This window comes from Manihot esculenta, chromosome 5 (assembly GCF_001659605.2).
Source record: "Manihot esculenta cultivar AM560-2 chromosome 5, M.esculenta_v8, whole genome shotgun sequence".
In the NCBI taxonomy this organism is placed as follows: domain Eukaryota; kingdom Viridiplantae; phylum Streptophyta; class Magnoliopsida; order Malpighiales; family Euphorbiaceae; genus Manihot; species Manihot esculenta.
The window spans coordinates 4,681,482-4,700,405 of record NC_035165.2 but is presented as its reverse complement, the minus strand read 5'-3'; the positions used below and the strand labels follow the sequence as shown (position 1 = coordinate 4,700,405).

Here is an 18,924-nt window from a genome sequence, read left to right as displayed (position 1 = left end):
TATTTTTTCTCGTTATTAATCAACTCTCTTTTGATTCTGAAATTATATAACGGATCCACGATCTTAATTATAAAAATATTTATAATTATTATTATAAAAAAATTATATATTGTATGAATGATATATTTAATAACTAGTCCTCTATTTTTAATTTTAATTTTAAAAATTAATTAAAATTAAAATTAAATACAAATATCATACCAATTTATTTAAACTATAATATACTATATTTTTGTTATAATATATCTATATATATATTATCATTTTTATATTAACATGAAACATTATATAAAATATATTTAATATTATATTATAAAAAATAAGAAATACTATAAAAAATATAAAAACTATTTATCAATTATTTCTCATGACCCTGCAATAAAATATTTATAGCATAATTTTTTATAAATAAATAATATTTTATTTTTATACATATTAATTTTGTCATATATAACATCAATAACATATTTATCAATATAGTTATTATATTTTTTTAGTACTCCTTATTTTTTATAATATAATATTAAAAATATTTTATATAATACATTTTATGTTAATATAAAAATATTTCAATTTTATATTATATATATTATAATAAAAATATATTTTATTATAATATAAAATATATTACCTTTATCATAATAATTTTTTTTTTAATAATAAGGAAGCTTACCGCGTGGCAAGCTTTCAATTAAAATCAGGCTTTTAAAAAAAAAAATTGAAAGAAAAATTCTGCCGAACTTTTCGATCGTAGCATAACAGTTGGTAGATCAAATTTTTACTAGATCAAACTCCAATTTCATAAATAAGTTTCCCACGCTCCATTTCGCAATTATTATTTTTTTAAAGACCCAATCCCTAAAACCCCGGGTAATGGGCTGTCAACTCTGCCTTCTACCATTTCTAAATGTTCATCATGCATTGCATACCAACTCTTTTCGGACAAAAATCTTGTGCTAAATCTAACTACCGTCTCAAGCCCAAACCCATTTTAGTTCTGTTTCACACCGATAGTACTGGCGTTCGTACTAGCGTCATTTACATGTCACGCTCTCTTGTGTATATCAGCTGTTCGACAAAATGCCCCAGCCAAACGACTGTCATGTCTTAGCTATGGAAACAAAGAATCTGGATATTCTTCCTGTTAAAAGACATAAGGCGTCGAAGAAATCCGGTGGTGCCGTTGACAGAATCAGTAATTTGCCTGACGCAATCCTTCACCTGATACTCTCGTTTCTGCAAACTATTGATGCCGTCAAGACTAGTGTGTTGTCTAAGCGATGGAGGTACTTGTGGACCTCACTGGGTTACCTTGAATTTGATCACTGTTATTTTTGGTCACGTCATATTAAATTCTGGTATCAACGTGAGTTCAGCGAGAAATTCACCAACTTTGTAACCTGTGTTTTGTCTTTTAGAGATGGAAGTGACATTAAGAGGTTCCGTCTCTCTAGTTTTAATTTCTGCAATAAATGGGTCGATAAGTGGATTGATGTTGTGATAAGCCATAATGTTCGTGAGCTTGATTTGTCTTTATGCCCTGAAGGAGCATTCCTGTTGCCTCATAGTATCGGTTCCTCAAAATATTTGACGGCATTGAAGTTGAACTTATTTAACCACGTACTTGAAATCCCCAAAACAATGGTTTTTAATAAGCTCACTTCGTTGCATCTCGTGTCGTTGAGATTTTCAAATGATGGTTTGGCTAGACTACTTTTCTTGGGTTGCCCAGTTCTTGAAATTTTGGTTTTGCAGAGGTGTGTTTATGACAATATCAAGGTGCTTGATATTTATGCTACAAAGCTGAAGACTTTGACTATAGAAAATCTCGAGTTGGATGATGCTGGTGATGATGGTTTACGGCAGACTGTACTAAAAGTTTTTGCTCCAAACCTTTTATCTTTCAGGTACATGGGTCCTGTGGCTCGAGACTATATTCTGCAAGATCCGTTATGTATAATTAATGTATATATACATTTGGTGAATGGTTTTGAAAAAGGATCTTTAAAAGGACTAGGTTATCTAATGTGTAAATTCATTGGAGGATTCTATAATGCAGAGGTCATGAAACTATCCATGATTTTCTTGGAGGTATGTAATTTTCTCTTTATTGTATCTATCCTACATTGAGATTTTCTCATTAATTTTTCTTTTTTTATTCTGCTCCAGCTTCTGTGCTCTGTACTTAATGGACCGGTATGTATCCCTGCACCATTTTGTAATCTAAAGCTCCTCAAGCTAAATGCTGGCACTGATAAACGCCATCTGCAAGTTATCATCCATTTACTCAAGAACTCACCAAATCTGAAAGCCCTTCATATTGACTTTATGGTAAAAATCTTACAGTGCATGCTTTTATTGAATACCAACAAAATAAAGTTTGAGCCATAGAGCCTAGCATTCCTCCTTATTGCTCTTTGAACTTCTAATATAATCTAAAACATCTAAAAGCACTGCTTTTGTTGACCCAGGCTTCCTTTTCATGTCTCCAACTAATCCTTTGCAATATAGTTTGAGTTGTTAATTTAAATCTATATGTTTTGGTTATTCATGTGATTACAGAATGTGTCTTAAATCAACAGTAATTTATTTATTATGATCAAGATATATTCTTGTTATATATCATTATGATTAAACTGCATTCTTTTAACACTATTTGTGTTGGATGCTTGGAGTTTTGCATTTAATTGATTGGCTTGCACAAACAGTTTGTACTTTATGGTTTGTGAAATACTGGTAACCTAAAGAATCTGAGCCAGATGAAATGCATTCAACGGTTTGTTGTTACATCTGCATAAAAGGACTTGCACTAGCAGCAGTGGCACTTTAAGGCATTCAAATTGCATCCTTGATGCTGCAAATCTGATCTAGTTCACTTGTCTAAGTCGCCTAAGGAAGCAACCAAAGAAGCAATGCCTTTTATATTCACTTTCTTTCCCCTCCTAATTGTGAATTTCTCAGTCTCTAAAAGTGAATGTATTTTGTTTCATTTTACCTATGTCAACTTCACAATGACATGCAAAGTATTCTAGAAATGATTTGATAACTAGTGGAACTGAGGGATGAGTGTCTGGATTGTTTATTTTATCTGTATTTTTTCAATCTCCATAAAATACAGTTTTGTGCTTTTGCTTTTAGACATCTGATTGGAAGGATGACTGGCAACCAGAGGATGAGGCTGTTACATGTTTGTCGTATCATCTCAAGACAGTGGAGATTAGCAACTTTGAAGGTCAGGATAATGGACTTGAATTCGTAAAGTTCGTACTAGAAAATGGACTGGTACTTGAAAGGATAACCATTACTTGGTCCATGAATCTGAAAAAGCCAATAGAAATAATACTGAAGGCAATGACAATAATGACATTTCCAAGAGCCTCATCTACTGTTGCAATAATATTTCTTGAGCCAGAACCATTAGGAAACTCGTTTATTTAACTCCATGTGAATCAAGTTTGTAATTACCTAATCATCAACTGTAGAAACTATTTATTATTGTGGTTATTAGTTCATTATTCTATTGCCGTAGCTACTTTGAGCATTGTAGTTGATCATACAATTGAGTTTCTAAACTTTTACTTAATGCTTAAAAACAATTATACAACTTCTGGAATGTTTGTGTTTTGAGAAATTGCAGTTGGGCTGGGACGACTCACAGTCACGACATCACTTGTTATCATTATGTAACTTCTTAGTATTTATTATTCTAAATCTTTTGAAATGCGGTAAGACCATGCATGTGGACACCTACCCCAAAAACTAGGAAATAAATAATCATGGGGCCATAATCAACTGGCTTGACCGAGAAAACAGAATCATCAGTCAAGCAGGGAAGATAAATTGTTGTGATTAGTTGAGCTTTTTAGTCCAGAAGCAATGTATTTGTTGCACTAGCGAGTACAGGTTCATGGGTGTTTTTGTTCTTTTCTTTTTACAATTATCTTTTACTTGTTTTCTTTTTCATCATATCAATTATTCTTCGCTATAGACAATCTTTTCTCTCTTTGAATCAATTAGGTAATATCTTGTATGGTGAAATATCCGAATTTACTAGGGCTGCAAATGAGTCTTGAGTTCAGTTTGATTAGAATGTATAAATTTCCATCATAAGGTAGCAAGTAGCAACTAAACTATGTAAATTTGAGTCAAATTCTATTGTCATGAACTGGCGCAACACGTGAATAAAAAATGAAGGATGAGAAAATAAGGAAGGGTGAAGATGAGATTAGATTCTATATGAGGTCCTACATGTAATTTTGCTTAAATAAAATGGTGACTATTATAAGCACTAAAAAGAGGGAAAAATAAAATCAATGAGTTTAAGTTCAATAGATTTGAAGTCATTTATGAGACTAACTATTGAATGAGGTTTCATATGTGTGCTGAAGTTGAACCTATTCTTATGTGTTCTTCATGAGCTGCCTGTCGTTGCTGGGTTCAGGCGACTTCTATTTCTTAAAGCAGCACTAGTTAAGTTATTGGATTATGACTTGGCTCAAAAACGCATTTCAGATTGTCATGTCCTTTGAAAATTTAGGCCTTGAGAATGGTGAGTTTATATATCAAGGCCCTTGATATTTCTTCAACCAATTTGCAATCTGGGTACATTTTTTATTATAATGATTATGGCTTACGCAAGAGGAAGAAGTAAGGTTGGTTGCCAATTTAGCATCTTTCGAGTTTACTGGTCCTATATTTGCACAACCTTTGCTCTCTAGGATACGTGTATTTTCACTTGCTTGAGTAGACTGCACTGATAAAAGGACTTCAAAATACGTACAAAGATAAAACTCTTGGTCAGTTTTCATTAAAGTATGCATTTATGATTTATCTTCTTCAGCCAATTCGCCCAGTTACACATCAATTCATTTGTTTTTGCCTTATTTGCCTTGACTCCTGCAATTTGATTCGAGTCTTCTTGTTTGCCATTATTGCTTGAAACGTTAGATCTTTTCTTTTCCCTTCCAAATTTGGTTTAAAGCAAAGAAGAAATACCATGCAAAAATAAAACTCCATACCAGAAAAAAGCATTGTAGGATAAGAATTCATGTAATTGTTTGTAAGTACAGATCACAACAGCAGCTCTAAAAGAACAAGTCAAGGCCTTCCTTTTAGACTGCTCTTTGTTTCTAAAACCTGTTTAGCGTCTTTCCCTAGGTTTGAATTTTAGTTTGAATGTATTTTAAAATATAAAATTGTTATTTTAATTAGATTAACTTTATGTGAAAATTACTATTTGTCAATATTTTTGGAAAAGGAGAGTATATAATTTGAGATGGATGAAAAAAATATATCTTTTATGAGAGAAAAGAAGTATAAAATAAATAAGCTACATATCCATGAGCAAAATAAATCTTAGACAATCCTCTATTTTTTCTTTAATGTGCTTTTCAATTAGGAGTGTTTAAAACTAGTCCATTACTTTTGCAAATTTTAAAATCTGAAAATATTGAATTTGATAGGAGTGAATAAATGAATTTTGTACTTTCCTCTACACATGACTCTTACCCTTGAGACTCCATTGTTTTTCATTTTTTCTTTGGTTAAAATGTTTTGCATTTTTTTTTCCTACCACACGTCCATAGCAAAAACCTCCCAAAGACACAACGGTATGAGTATGACTGCCTCCAAAACTTCCCTAAACAACAAAAACCAGAATCGGTTTTCTTTCCTTCATTTCATTCTATTTCTCATATATTCCTCGCTCGGTAGCGGCTGCGACGCGTGGTCATTGGTCGCTGATCAGGCCCAAAGTACAGGTACTTGCTGCCGCCATCCAGACATTATGTGGGTCTAATTTAACAAGTTAAAAATAATATAACTTATATACTTGTCCTTATTCTTCACTGTTTTTTTTTCAAAAAAAAAAAAAAAACAAAAGACTGCTGCTTTTATTCTAAATCTTACTATATTAAGTATGTTCCTTGTGATGATGTTGATGATGATGCCTTCTTATTCAAAAAGTTAGATTTTTCCTTTATCTATAAAAAGATTGCATTCTAAGGTTGCTAGCAGCAAAAATTACAACAACGATTTTACGGTGGACACAACTAGAAGAAATTCAATTTGACGAAAGCAAATCTCGCAAATAAAGTTTTGTAACTGTATCAACCCAAGTATTAGCTTAACGTGGTGCGAGCTAAATTCAATAAGTTTGCTTAAACTAGTGGCCAATCCCATATGGAAAGGAAGTTAGACAAGTGCTTCTCTACAATGGGACTTGCCTTTTGGATTTTCCAAATGGGTTTCTCAAAATTAAAACGAAGAGGGAGAAAAAGCCACTTACAAACTCAGAAAGACAAATATTGTCCCAAGCTGATACATACATTACGTTAAATTACAAACGTTGTAATTCTTGTCTAATAATTAAACTATTAGAAAGAGGTAAAGCATTCATGTTCAGATGAATTTGAGTCATCACTTGGAGAGTGGTTGTGTCTACCTTCATAGGTTGTTATCACCATTCGACAATCTTCAGACAATCGTTCAACTCTCTTCTTCACTCGACAATTATTATGTGTACACCGATAGTAACTTCTGTCACTCCAAAACAATAGAAAACCTTGAGCTTTTAGTTGTCATTTTCTAGCAAAAGTTTATGAGTTAATCATGACTAATGTGACTAGCATATAAATATGTAACATAAGAAAGAAAAAGGTTAACTAACAATGTTATCAATTCAAATTAGTAATAAGAGAACTGATTAAGATTAAGAAAAACGATTGCATCATTTACAATTCTTTCATTTGTTCTGAAAGTAAAGTGCTATTAGAAAAACGATTCATTGATTTTAATGGGAAACATTTCAAATTCCCATTTAAATTATCAAATATATTATGAGAATTTTCAAAGATCAATCTATCACAGAAGAGAGATTGCATTGGAAATATGTTAAATAAATAAAGATCTTAATTATGCAGTGTTTAATTTGGATTTTACTACCTAATGTTTCAAAGTTCAAACCTTTAATTTTGGTTAGGCTGATTACTTGGCTTCAAAGTAACAGCAATAACATTGGACATCTGTATACTCATATGTCTTGCTAAAACGTACCATCATGATCAATCTTTAGTATTCCCAAATCAATATCAAATTTTCATTTTCTATTACCCTATCAAAATTTTTTTCAATATTCACTACATGAACCCTGAGAGCAGTTGCAGTCATCAAGTGCATAGTTAAGCTTAATCTTTATCTGTGAACTCAATTTACATGGCATTTTGCCAATCTGACAACTGATATTTTCTACCATCACTGCTTTACAAAACCAAAGAAGCTCAAATTATCTCTAATACATTAGCATTTTCATACACTGGGAGTAGCCTTCAAGCTCTTGAGTTGAGGGTTTTGCTGAACTATCTCAGACCTTTGACACCTCTAGCTATAGCAGGCTACCATACATATAGCCTAGTAACTGAATGTGACTTAACTCAACAAACCCATATACAACTGCTATATCAAATTTATTATTGTAGGGTTTAAGCTCCAAACTAGAATGAATCTTTGTCAGAATTTACAATCAGAAAGTCTTCCCAAGATATTGAAGTGCCTACAAGTAGATTGTCAGTAAGAAATTTAAGTTGACAGTTTGGAAATGGCTTGTAGTTCAGAAAAGTTGAGCAATTTGTGTAAATATGAAATTAGGTAGCTAGAAAGGTGTAGGAACAAGGCAAGCACGGTATCCGAGTGTAAGAGGAAAATAATTTTCTCAGAGAATTTCGATGATTAAAAGAAGCCCGAAATGGCTGACACACTGTACTTTAATATTCTCTTCAACTTGCTGATAGCTTTGAACGAAATTATTACGCATCATTGCTTCGAAGAGTTTGTAATCTTGTAATGAAGTATTGTCATTATTATTAATATATTATTATTGTTATTAAAAAATTTAACAAGCTGCACGTAAGCTCGTACTTCCATATGAAACCCACTCTTTCTTTCTTTCTTTCTTTCTTTCTTTTTTTTTTTTTTTTTGGTTACACGAAACCCACTTTTTTAATGTAATAAAGAAGATAATTAGGGCTAAATTATCAAAGCATTGCATGAAATCTAATCTGAGTTACATCTATATACGTTGTTTACCCAGTTGAGATATTTGTAGGCATGCATAGATGAATCTGAAAGCAAATGGAATGGTTACCTTGGATGAAGGCTATTTTTTACTACTTTCTGGCCATATTTTCTCCATTTGTAACCATCATCAAGCACATCCACATCACTTCTAGTTTGAAAACAGAATCTTGGTTCCCTAAGTTTTCTCCTTACTTTCACCTTGCTTTTGTCTGAAGATGATGAGCTCCTCCACCTAACAAAAAATTTTCAAATCTTCAGGCTTTTTGTATCGGAGAGTTGGGGAAATGAAAGTGAACACAGATTAGATACAGAAAAAAGATAGATCTGTTGGTGGACTCGTGGATCTGAGATCAATGTCTATCAAAAACTTTTACACAAGTCAAGCACTTTAGAGAGAGAGAGAGAGAGAGAGGACACTATGGATGAACAGAAAGCAATCTCTTCCAAGTACATGTGGGTAGATCTCCTTAGATTCTGTTGAACTTATACCTTGAAGAATATTTTCTTGGATATTGTTATGTTTTCGAGAGAGAAAGAGAAAACAATAAGAGAAAGGAGAAGAAGAATACCAAGAATTGTTGCCATCGTTAGCACTACCAGTGCAGTTCTCTTCAACAGTAGTCTTTGGATCCGATGTTCCCACCTAAAATTTTCCATAACAAGAATAAAATACAAAAGATTGACCAGTGAGTCCATAAACAAATACCAGGAAAAGCAACAGAATCTTAGTATCTATATAAAAAAACTACCCTAATCTCTGTTTTATCAGAATTTTGCAAAGAATCTAACCAACCTGATCGTTATGAGTACTGAATCCCATATGGGTATTGGCAGTTGAAGTATTAAGAGGTTGAGACATATGAGAAGAGTGGTGTGAGTGTGAAGGAGCCAAAAAGCTCAAAACCTGGTTTTCTTCAAATTGTACAAATCCCATCTCATGGATTGCTTGTGGCGTGGTGAAGGAGACCTGTAGCTCGTAATTTGGAACTTCTCTTTCACCTCCTTCCATCGTTTCAAGTTTCCTTATAATTGTTGGTTTTGATCAGTAGTTGCTCCTCCTTATTGGGTTGGGTGCATGTGTGTCAGCAGCGAACCAATTGGTCGTGCCGTTGTAGAAAGATCTGCGCTTGTTTTGCACACGCTGAAGAGTCTAGTCCGGTCAACAAGTAAACGTCGAATGGAATGTTTCCAGGAAATTATTAATTTTTCTCATTTTCTCAGGATTGTTTAGAGAAAATAAGACTGCCACAGCCACTTCTCTGCGCTCTCTCTCTCGCCCATAAACTAACACAATACATACATACAAATCCACAGTAGCACCAAATAATTAAGGGAATATTTTGCTGTGTACTTCAAAATAAAGGACTGGGAATTTATTTTCTTACTCTCAACTTCTGTTGTTTTCTGTAGACATGATGTTTATCCGATTAGTTTTAATTATATTCATCTCTTTAATTTAAAATATCATAATAAAATTATTTTTCATATATTAATACCTATATAGCTTAATTATTTTCATTCGATATGACTTTGCTCTATATTTAATAACTAAAATTAAATTATTAATTAAATAAATTAATTAAATCAAGTCTAAATAAAATCAGATTCAAATAAAATTAATTAAATTTGAAAATTAAATTCAATTAGTTTTGTTACACGAGGGTTTGTTCTAAGAGAGGAAAAAATAAAGCAAAGCTAAGGAATTGTAAAATAGTCTAGGATGAATTTTTTTTTAAACGGAGATCAGGGATTGGAAGAGTAGAATCTTAAACTTCTCATATTTAGTCAGATACATTTATAAATACGGTCTAAAATAATTTTTATCTAATAAATTTTCAGAAAATTAATTTTATATTTTTTTACAATAATAATTCTATATTTTCAGATTATTCCTCTATTTTAATCGGTGGAATTCAAATATGATACGTCAACCAATTTTTAATAGTTAATTGATTATACCAAATTTCTTTAACTTCCTTTGTAGAAAAATTTATGATCAGAAAATAATTGAGTATGTATGTTCCTATATTTATGAAAGAGTTTAATTTAATTTCAAGGGAAATGTTTAAGGAAATGCACTGTAACATTAACATTATTTATTATTAAGGATTGAATTTTAAATCTTCCTAATGTATCTTAATTAACAACAACGAATAAGTTATTATTTACACTGACTAAAATTAAAAAAAATTAAATAAATTATTTTTAATAAAAAACTGAATTCTTTTTAAACAAAAATGATTAAATTAAATTAAATATGTTATTGCGTGTTTTTCATTGAGCATATTTATAATGCCATCTTAACACGCAAAAACATTATATTCCAAGCATGACATGGGTATATGGAGACAAGGCTGGTGCCTGCTAATGTCCTAATTTGCTTTCCTACGCTGTCTGCCCTCCACTATAACCGAAATTGATCAGAAAACCACTGGCTATAGAGAGGACCGCCGCCGATTCTACTACTACAATTTCTTCACCGGCTACGATGTGGGGTTGGATAATAATTGCACTTTTATCTCTTCAGCTTTTTCTTTTTTGCCAAACCATAAGATTTATTACATTGCATCAGTGATTTCCGGTACGTAAATGCATAACATTGAAAGGAAAGTTACTGTTGAAATTATAATTTTATCTTTATGTACTTAAAATAAAATTCTACAAATTATAGGTGTGTTTTTGTAATTTCAAACATTTCCTCTCACTTTACAAAAATTTATTTTCCTTTCAATAAATGAAAATTTTGCTCTAAAATTTTCATCCTTTTTCATTTTGCCTCCATTCAAACGTGGTGTAAAGGAGAATGTATTAAAAAGTGAAGGAAATTGGGAATGAAAATGAGCAAGGTCTAGGGGGGCAATGAGTGGTGGGGCACATGAAAACTTCCATCTATGTCCAAATGTCTACACAAGTTGAAAAGAAAGAAAAGCAAAGAGCCTCTCAAATCCTGCCAAATCGTATTCCAATATATACATATGAATCTCTCTCTCTCTGTATCTCCACTCGGAGCAAAACCTCCCCCAAAAAAAGAGAAATGAATTGGAAACTAGCTAGCTGGCTATCATACTCGCCTCCCTTTCCACTCACTCTCACCTGTTACTTCACCTATAGTCTCTGTGAAAACTGAAAAGCCCCCGCCAACTTCCCCCACAATACCAACAACAGCAACAAACTCTCTCTCTTTCAACACCCCCAACAACAACAGAAACTCTAGTTTTCTCACATTCCTTTCTACCTCTAAAGAAATAATCCTCAACCCAAATATGTATGAATTGTAATCTTCATGAAAATTGTCGAAGCTCTGGCTTCTACGTAATCTACATCTTTGACTTTTAGTCTACATATACAAAATTCTAGCTTACTTATATATACAGCCCTTCAGCTAAATGAGATCATAATTCATTTCAAGACATCATTTTTTTTTATTCTTCTATTTGGTGGGTCTGGAGTCGGATATTTTCCTTTCTTTTTCTATAACCTTGAAAAATGAAACAAGACATCTAATTTCAAAAACATTTCCTGCCCAAGTCAAAAGATTTCTGCCGAAAATTTTGAGTAGCAACTTCAACTGATGAAGATTTCAACAGGAAAGCTAGCTATTTCTGAACCTTTTGAGCCGACAAAATAGGAAAAAAATGAACGGGTACAAGAGCTTCAAGCCTGTCAAAATCAAAATGCATTTATATATGAAAAGATTGATAGGTTCACCTGTGTATATGAACACTCGAGTGAAAGAATACAAACTATTAGCATGAACAGAAAGGAGATATTCAGTGCACACAAGCTTGCTAATTTTAATCCAAGTCAATATTAATTTTGATAACCCATTTTTTTTATCATTTTCAATTTTAAAATAAATTAATTTAATTTCATATTGATCTGAAATTGGACTGTCGGCCGTCGCTGGTCTACTGCGTCTTAATCAACTGCCTCGAGTACAAGCAACACCCAAAAACTTAGAAAATATTGGGAGTTCATCACAAAGTCTAATGCTATACTTGAGCACGATGACTTTCATACATGCAACCTAATTATAATGGTTGAATTATAATGGCTGAACTTAAAATTCCAATTCCTTGATCTGAATATGTCACCTCATCTCTACATGGAATTAATAATTCTTAATAAATTGGCTTATATATATATATATATATATTCATCCGGGGCCAGCATCTTTAAGCATTCAAGTGCATCTCAAATACTGGCCAACATCTCTTGCTGCCTGTCTCTCATATACATTATCACATGGAAATAGGCAACGTGTGGGGAACTTTAAGCCAATAACTCATCCACTGCTTAGCCCTTAGGGCTTAGTTCGACGTTGATTTCACAGAGCTCTCGGGGGTCCCTTCTCGTTCTTGTTTTTTTCTTTTTAGGGTTTTCCAAACAAACCCAGATCAAGTCATAAAAATTCCAAGTTATTAATTAACCATCTTCATCGGTTAGCATGAGGTATCTATATGAGAAACATCATTAGGACAAAAACCAAACGGAAGGTGAAAGGAGAAAGCAAAGGAAGATGGAATTGTTAAGAAATGCAAATGGGTGACAAGTTTAAGTGACTGCTTCTGTAGATGATAATAATTGCAAAACATGTCAGCTCAACAATCAGATATCACTCTTGTCTTCTTACATGATATATACAAACAGGACACTGCCTATATAGATAGCTATTATTTTTAATAAATAAATAAATAAAACTTTCCTCTTCCTCCCTCATTATTTAAGGTTCAGTCTTCTGCTGTGCATAAGCTCCCATATTATTAGGGTTTTGGATGCAAGGGATTTTAGATCTGGAATTAGATTGTTGAGCAGTGGCAGTGGCAGTGGCCCCGTGATGCCTGGTGGAATGTAGTTATGGTGAATGAGAGGTGAGGAGATAATTGGACCCATAAGCAAGAAATGAAGCAACAGATAGCTAGCAGAGAACAGTGGGGGGGTGTGAAATAGAAGAAAAAGCAATAAGCTTACCTACGGATCCGACAGCTTCATCATTTCTAAAAATGAACAAGTTCAAAAGTGTAATGAATAATCTCTCCTCCAAAGAAAAGATTATATATTTGAAGGCAAAGGCAGTATATGTGGTGAATTCCATGCAATAATCATTACCTCTCAATCAACTTCTACAATCTTCCAAATTTCATCATAGCCTATAGAGTGAGGTGGATCCCACTCTTAATTGTCTCTAATTCTACTCTTCTTTTATACTTTTTTTTTTTTTTTTATCATTTTGGATTATGTATCATATATATGCTTGCTCTCTTAATTTGAACGTCGATCTTACAGCTGATGAGCCTTCACAATCCTCACCAACCTTTCCCATTTCATCTTTCTGTTTCCAATTCAGCCAATTGAATTTCAATTCTTCTTGGGTATTGATGGATTTCAATTCTTCTTGGGTTTTAAAAGTAATAGCTTATATATCATTTTCTTTTTTAATAAAATTCAATGATGAACAAGTAGCTAAAATAAGAAGAGATCCGATGGAATTGATGAATTTGAATTCAAAGATTGTGATGATCAGTGCCTGACAATTCAACATTGAAATGGGTCGAATATCGAAATATGCTTTTGCCTAAACCATTTTCATATATAATAATATTCAACAATCTGCTTTATATGCCATCTCTCCTCTCTTCTTTACCTGAATCATACCATACCACACTAATAATTTTTTTAATTTATTTTTTAGGAGACCCATTTTTCAATTTTACTTAATGAATGAGCAACTTTTAACATTTTTCTATATGTTAAATTAATTTTTAAAAAATCAAATAAGAAAGGAAGTTCCATTCTTGTGAAGGTGTGATTCCACATTAGGATAATAGGGGAGAGCTTATGCTGACAAACACTCATCAAAACAGGCTTAAATAATTATTTAATAATTCTGAGCTAATTAATTTTCTTTTGTCTACAATATGAATTCAGTTGTATATAATTTTCTTTTTCTTTTAAGATGTGTTAATGTTTCTTAAATTTCTTTTCTTTCTCCATTGGATTTGGAGATTGTTGGCGATGGATATTATTAGAGATGAACCGTTAGGCCCATTTATTTGTTTATTTATTTGAAAAAAAAAAAACAATAAACCATTCATAATGAAGTTGGACAAAACAAAAACCCAAGCCCAATTCAATGGAGAATGAAACCCAATTTAAAGGGGCTTTCATGGGTGAATGCCATCAAATGGGCTTCCTGAAAATAACCCAATCAAGGATTTTTTTTTTTTTTTTTTTTTTTTTACCCGTTCGGGAGATACTTGAATAACACAAGAAAAGTTATTGGTAATTTTGATTTAAAGTTGCTTAAATTTTACTATATTTTTAAATTAATCATTTAATTTTAATTTTTTTAAAAAAAAATTTCGAACTCCAATTCACTTCCATTATTTTTTTTTGTCTGTTATTATAAATTTTCAAATTAATATAAATAATTTTTTTTTTCAATCTTATCATCCATCTTCCGTCTTTTTACTTTTTTATTTTATTTATATTTTACATATATTTATCACATAATTTATTAATTATGTATTATTTTATTTAAATAATTTAATTATTATTTTATATTTCAAATTTTAAATTCACATACAAAAAATTAATTAGACACAATGTTGAAATAGTGAATAATCGTTAGATATTAGTTTATATAATAAACGGAATTTTAGGTAATACTATAATTTTATACATTAAAAGGAATTTTAGGTAATTATTATTATATTTTATATGAGATAGAATTTTAGGTAATTATTATTATATTTTATATAAGATAAAACCTTAGTATTTAAAATTTGAATATTAAATTATAAATAAAAAGAGACGTCATACATATTATTTATTAATTTATTTTAAATATAATTTAATATTTTTATATTTAAAATTACAATATAAAATTTTATTTATAATTGGTTGAGTAAGTTTTAAATAGTAATTTATATAATTTTATACATATATATATATAATAAAAATGAATTTTAGATAATTATTACTTTATGGAATAAGATTTTAATATTAAAATTTAAAAATACTTTACTATTTTGTTATAGGGGATATCGAAGCAATCAAGTTTGAAAAAGAAAATAAATTAAAAAAAAAAAAGGTAAAAATGTATGTCCGATCCTCAGTGGAATATTCTTATGCAATTAGGGTTCCTTCGGACATATAAAACTGCCGCACTTCTCATTACCCTTCTCCGTAGCTGTATATTGATACGCAGTCTCAATCTCCAGTCTAAGCCGAAACGAAAAGCACCACAAAAGAGATGGAGCAAACTTTCATCATGATCAAGCCTGATGGCGTCCAGAGAGGCCTTGTAAGTTTGTACTCATCTTCTCTACTTCTGATTATGGTCTCATTTCCTTATAATTCAGCACTTGAGCTTTCTGTTTTTCTAACAAAGATTTCATTTTCCATTTAAACACACACAGTGAAGCTGAATTGGGTTAATGGGTTATCAGTTTTGATTGAAGTGTTCAAAGATATTATACTTGTTTCGGAGATAGATTATATATTTCTTATTTCAAACATGGGTTAGGGCTGGTTATAGAAAACCAATGATATGTTGAGATTAGTGAACTTCACTATACGAGCTGAAGTTTGGTTTTTTAACTTCTATCTCCTTGAATAAATAAAGAAAAGAATGAACTGTAGTGTTTTTCTCTTGAGTTGATCACTGGTTGAGACCATAAAGGCCAATATACTAAAAGATTTTTGTTCATGCGTTCATTTCAGGTTGGTGAGATCATCGGCAGATTTGAGAAGAAGGGCTTCTCCCTCAAGGGTAACTAACTTTTGTTATATTTCATATTTTTGTTTGTTCTCTTTGTTCTGATTGTAACTCTGTGATATTGTCTAACGATTCTATTGTTCTGATGATTTTTTTTCTCGTTTCGTTTTTTATGTCCAATATCTTATGCTAGAAGGAGCTACTTTAGATACCCCTACATTTTTCTATTGGCCGGCTAACAATTCTCCTCTTTTATTTTTGTGCAAAACTCCTGCCCTTTCTCTCACTTGGTTGCCCTTAGAGGGCCTCCAGTGTAGACCTGGCCAGAGTCTGAATTCAGACCCTGGACCCGACGGGTCAACTGGTTTCAGATCCTGAACCAGACCGGTCCACTGTTATGGGTCCCTCCTCCAAACCAGAACCAACTGTCCGGTTTTGTTATGGTTTGATTTTGAATTTCTAAAACCTCTTAAAATTGATACATAGACAAGTTAAAATATCAAATACTCAGTCTGATAATTTTTGTTTACTTTGCTTTTTTTTTTTTTCACATATTAAGAAATATATTTCTCTTAAATACATTAAATTTTATAAATATTAAGAGAAGAAAGTTTTTTGAAAATAAGATAAAATTAAATAGGTTATAATATTTAATTTATATTTTATTATAGTCTAAAAAATAAAATTGGACAATAATTTTGGGACAACGAAAAAGAAATATGTATAAAAATTATGTGATGGAGGGAGTAATTAAGTTTAATTTCTGTAATTGTAAAAATATTATTCCATTTAAATGTAATATTATTTTATTTTTATATTATACAAATTGACACATTTGTGCAATTTTCTTGTTTATTCAATTATCAATTCAGTAATACTTAATATTTATTTTTTTCACATTTTGTTTAATTTGTATCTATATATTTTTTTTATTCAAATCAAAACTGGATTGACCATTTGAAATTTGGACTTGATTAGAACCTTAACCGTAAAAACCATAACCATTGTAAACCAAATTGAAACTTGACTGGAACCGTCAAAAAACTGGAACTGTTTTTGAACTATCATAAATCAGACCAATTTTGGTTTGATCCGCAAGTTGAATCGAACAGTTCGGAACCGGCCCTTGGCCAGGCTTACTCCAGTGCTATCCAATTTAATGACTTCTTGAGCAAACTGTATCAGTTTTCATACACTTTCGGTTACTAGTTTGATTATTGATTTAGTTATTAATGCTATCTCTGCTGAAGTCCAGAGGCACCAAAAGAAAAATAAAATTATTGGTATTTATCTTTATCTATAACTTTCTGTTTCTACTGGGAATAAAGCTAAAGCTTCTTTGCATCTTTGTAATTTAGGTTTGAAGCTGATAACTGTGGAGCGTACTTTTGCTGAGCAGCACTATGCAGACCTCTCTGCAAAGCCATTCTTCAATGGACTTGTTGAATACATTATTTCTGGCCCTGTTGTTGCTATGGTTTGGGAGGGTAAAAATGTAGTAACCACTGGCCGCAAGATTATTGGAGCCACCAACCCTGGTGACTCTGCTCCTGGAACCATCCGTGGTGACTATGCAATTGACATTGGAAGGCAAGTTGTTTTTTCTTCTCCTCTGTTTATTTATTAGCTACCTAACTGATATGTGGATTTCTCTGTGCTTGTGATTTGCGGATTATTATACTCGTGAAATTTGTAGATAGATCAATTTACCTTGTGTTGTTGGGTTTTCTAGTTCCAGTGTTTTCATCTGTTCGTCTATTCTTAACTGTTGATGGATTTGTCATTGTGATGCCATTGTTTCTTTGTTTGGATGCCAAGAATTCATTTGACCGTTTTCTGTAGTCAATTGTAGAACTTGTCAAGTAGCCTCTTTTTTTTTTTCTTCCTCAAGTCAAATGCGAAATTCCTGTTATTCTGTATTTATGATCCTTTGAAGTTCTGCCAAAAAACTTGTTAAAGAAATAATTTTCTTACCAAGTTGATGCAAGACAATTTTCCTATTAGTTGCTTGTATTCTTTCTAACGTATCTGATTTGAGAAATTACTTGACATCTGCAGAAATGTTATTCATGGAAGTGACTCGGTTGAGAGTGCAAGGAAAGAAATTGCACTTTGGTTCCCTGAAGGTCCTGTTAGCTGGGCAAGCAGCCTTCACCCCTGGATCTACGAGTAGATTTTGAGCGTTTCAGCTCTTGTTTCCTTCCCGTCATTGTCTCTGTCTAACGTTTCATGTTTGCTCATCATTTGTGAAATGGTGAGTTGGGGCTTTTACATTGTTATGAACTAGCTAGTACTGCTTTTGTGGAGATGCACTTGTTAAATTATCATAATGCATTGACTCTAGTTTTTTAGAGTGGCAGCTTCGGGTGTTACTATACACCGTTTTTATTTGTTTGGAAGAATGGATTGGGGGAAAAAGAGAAGCATCATCATACCAATTATTCATGGTGAAAAATTACTATTTAGTGTAGTAAGACTTAACTAGTTAATCTGCATTCTATTAACTAGGAAGAAACTCATTAAATTAGAACTTCTTTTGTCAGTAAGACGGTTAGAGGTGAGAGGAAATTTTTTTCAACTCGAAAATACCTTTGGGTTTTATTTTTGTTATCTTTTGTAGGCCTTCATTTCCTTAACCAAGCAATTCAATCCTTACCCTTCTTCCAGACAATGCCGTTCATAAGTTTCACCTCTCATGCAACATCTTAATTGCCTTTCACATTGTCCAAACATGGATTTTACTGTCTCGTATCCTCTGGTTAGAGCTCAAATCTCTTAACCGTAACAAGAACATTCTTCTCATCACTCTCAACTCCAATGTCATTCCGATTCTCCACAACTCTTGGATCCCCATTTTTTATCAGCGACGGTGGAAGTGAAGCAAGAGAAAGGGTCTTGTCAAGTGAGGTTGTGGATTGATTTTGGGCGACGAGAGCAGTGATGTTAAAGGACTTATTCAAATTATGCCTGCCCAAGTTTTTCGTTTTTTTTTTTTCAAAAAAAGGTGATGGAGATCAAAATGAAGGTTGTGATCTTCAAAACGAGAAGGGTTCTGAAGAGATCCACACTGGCATGAGCTTTCACTTTTTTTTTTTTTTTTCCGAAGATAGAATTTATTAAAATAAAGTCAC

At 32.1% G+C, this 18,924-nt stretch overlaps 3 protein-coding genes across 5 annotated transcripts; 2 read left to right on the top strand and 1 right to left on the bottom strand.

The window, feature by feature from the left end:
* Positions 1–706: 706 nt before the first annotated feature.
* On the top strand, positions 707–3,604 carry LOC110614492 (putative FBD-associated F-box protein At5g56700). Of its 2 annotated transcripts, XM_043956968.1 has the most exons (4): positions 707–1,286; positions 1,908–2,091; positions 2,170–2,331; positions 3,139–3,604. In XM_043956968.1, exons 1-4 carry the CDS (start codon positions 1,081–1,083, stop codon positions 3,436–3,438), a joined length of 852 nt encoding a protein of 283 aa, XP_043812903.1. In that variant the 5' UTR covers positions 707–1,080; the 3' UTR covers positions 3,439–3,604. The 2 variants fall into 2 exon arrangements, with proteins under 2 accessions (XP_043812903.1, XP_021611731.1); XM_021756039.2 differs by having other exon boundaries at positions 707–2,091.
* A 2,665-nt stretch (positions 3,605–6,269) lies between these two features.
* Positions 6,270–9,421, bottom strand: LOC110614786 (probable WRKY transcription factor 12). 2 transcript variants are annotated; one of them, XM_021756449.2, is made up of 4 exons: positions 8,978–9,421; positions 8,643–8,716; positions 8,141–8,305; positions 6,270–6,537 (listed from the first exon to the last, which is right to left on the bottom strand). In XM_021756449.2, the coding sequence occupies exons 1-4, from the start codon at positions 9,080–9,082 to the stop codon at positions 6,375–6,377; spliced, it is 507 nt and encodes a 168-aa protein (XP_021612141.1). In that variant the 5' UTR covers positions 9,083–9,421; the 3' UTR covers positions 6,270–6,374. The 2 variants fall into 2 exon arrangements, with proteins under 2 accessions (XP_021612141.1, XP_021612140.1); XM_021756448.2 differs by having other exon boundaries at positions 8,867–9,419.
* Positions 9,422–15,182: 5,761 nt separating this feature from the next.
* Positions 15,183–18,144, top strand: LOC110616370 (nucleoside diphosphate kinase B). The gene is made up of 4 exons (XM_021758776.2): positions 15,183–15,379; positions 15,799–15,847; positions 17,152–17,383; positions 17,852–18,144. The coding sequence occupies exons 1-4, from the start codon at positions 15,329–15,331 to the stop codon at positions 17,964–17,966; spliced, it is 447 nt and encodes a 148-aa protein (XP_021614468.1). The 5' UTR covers positions 15,183–15,328; the 3' UTR covers positions 17,967–18,144.
* The last annotated feature ends 780 nt before the right edge of the window (positions 18,145–18,924 follow it).

Coding starts and splice junctions, on each gene's coding strand:
- LOC110616370 (XM_021758776.2), top strand. CDS start 15,329: ATGGAGCAAACTTTCATCATGATCAAGCCTGATGGCGTCCAGAGAGGC. Junction 15,380..15,798: donor ATGGCGTCCAGAGAGGCCTT/GTAAGTTTGTAC, acceptor CGTTCATTTCAG/GTTGGTGAGATCATCGGCAG. Junction 15,848..17,151: donor GAAGGGCTTCTCCCTCAAGG/GTAACTAACTTT, acceptor TTTGTAATTTAG/GTTTGAAGCTGATAACTGTG.
- LOC110614492 (XM_021756039.2), top strand. CDS start 1,081: ATGCCCCAGCCAAACGACTGTCATGTCTTAGCTATGGAAACAAAGAAT. Junction 2,092..2,169: donor TATCCATGATTTTCTTGGAG/GTATGTAATTTT, acceptor ATTCTGCTCCAG/CTTCTGTGCTCTGTACTTAA. Junction 2,332..3,138: donor CCCTTCATATTGACTTTATG/GTAAAAATCTTA, acceptor TTTTGCTTTTAG/ACATCTGATTGGAAGGATGA.
- LOC110614786 (XM_021756448.2), bottom strand. CDS start 9,082: ATGGAAGGAGGTGAAAGAGAAGTTCCAAATTACGAGCTACAGGTCTCC. Junction 8,717..8,866: donor TCAGTACTCATAACGATCAG/GTTGGTTAGATT, acceptor GGAAAATTTTAG/GTGGGAACATCGGATCCAAA. Junction 6,538..8,140: donor AAAAATAGCCTTCATCCAAG/GTAACCATTCCA, acceptor TTGGAGTGACAG/AAGTTACTATCGGTGTACAC.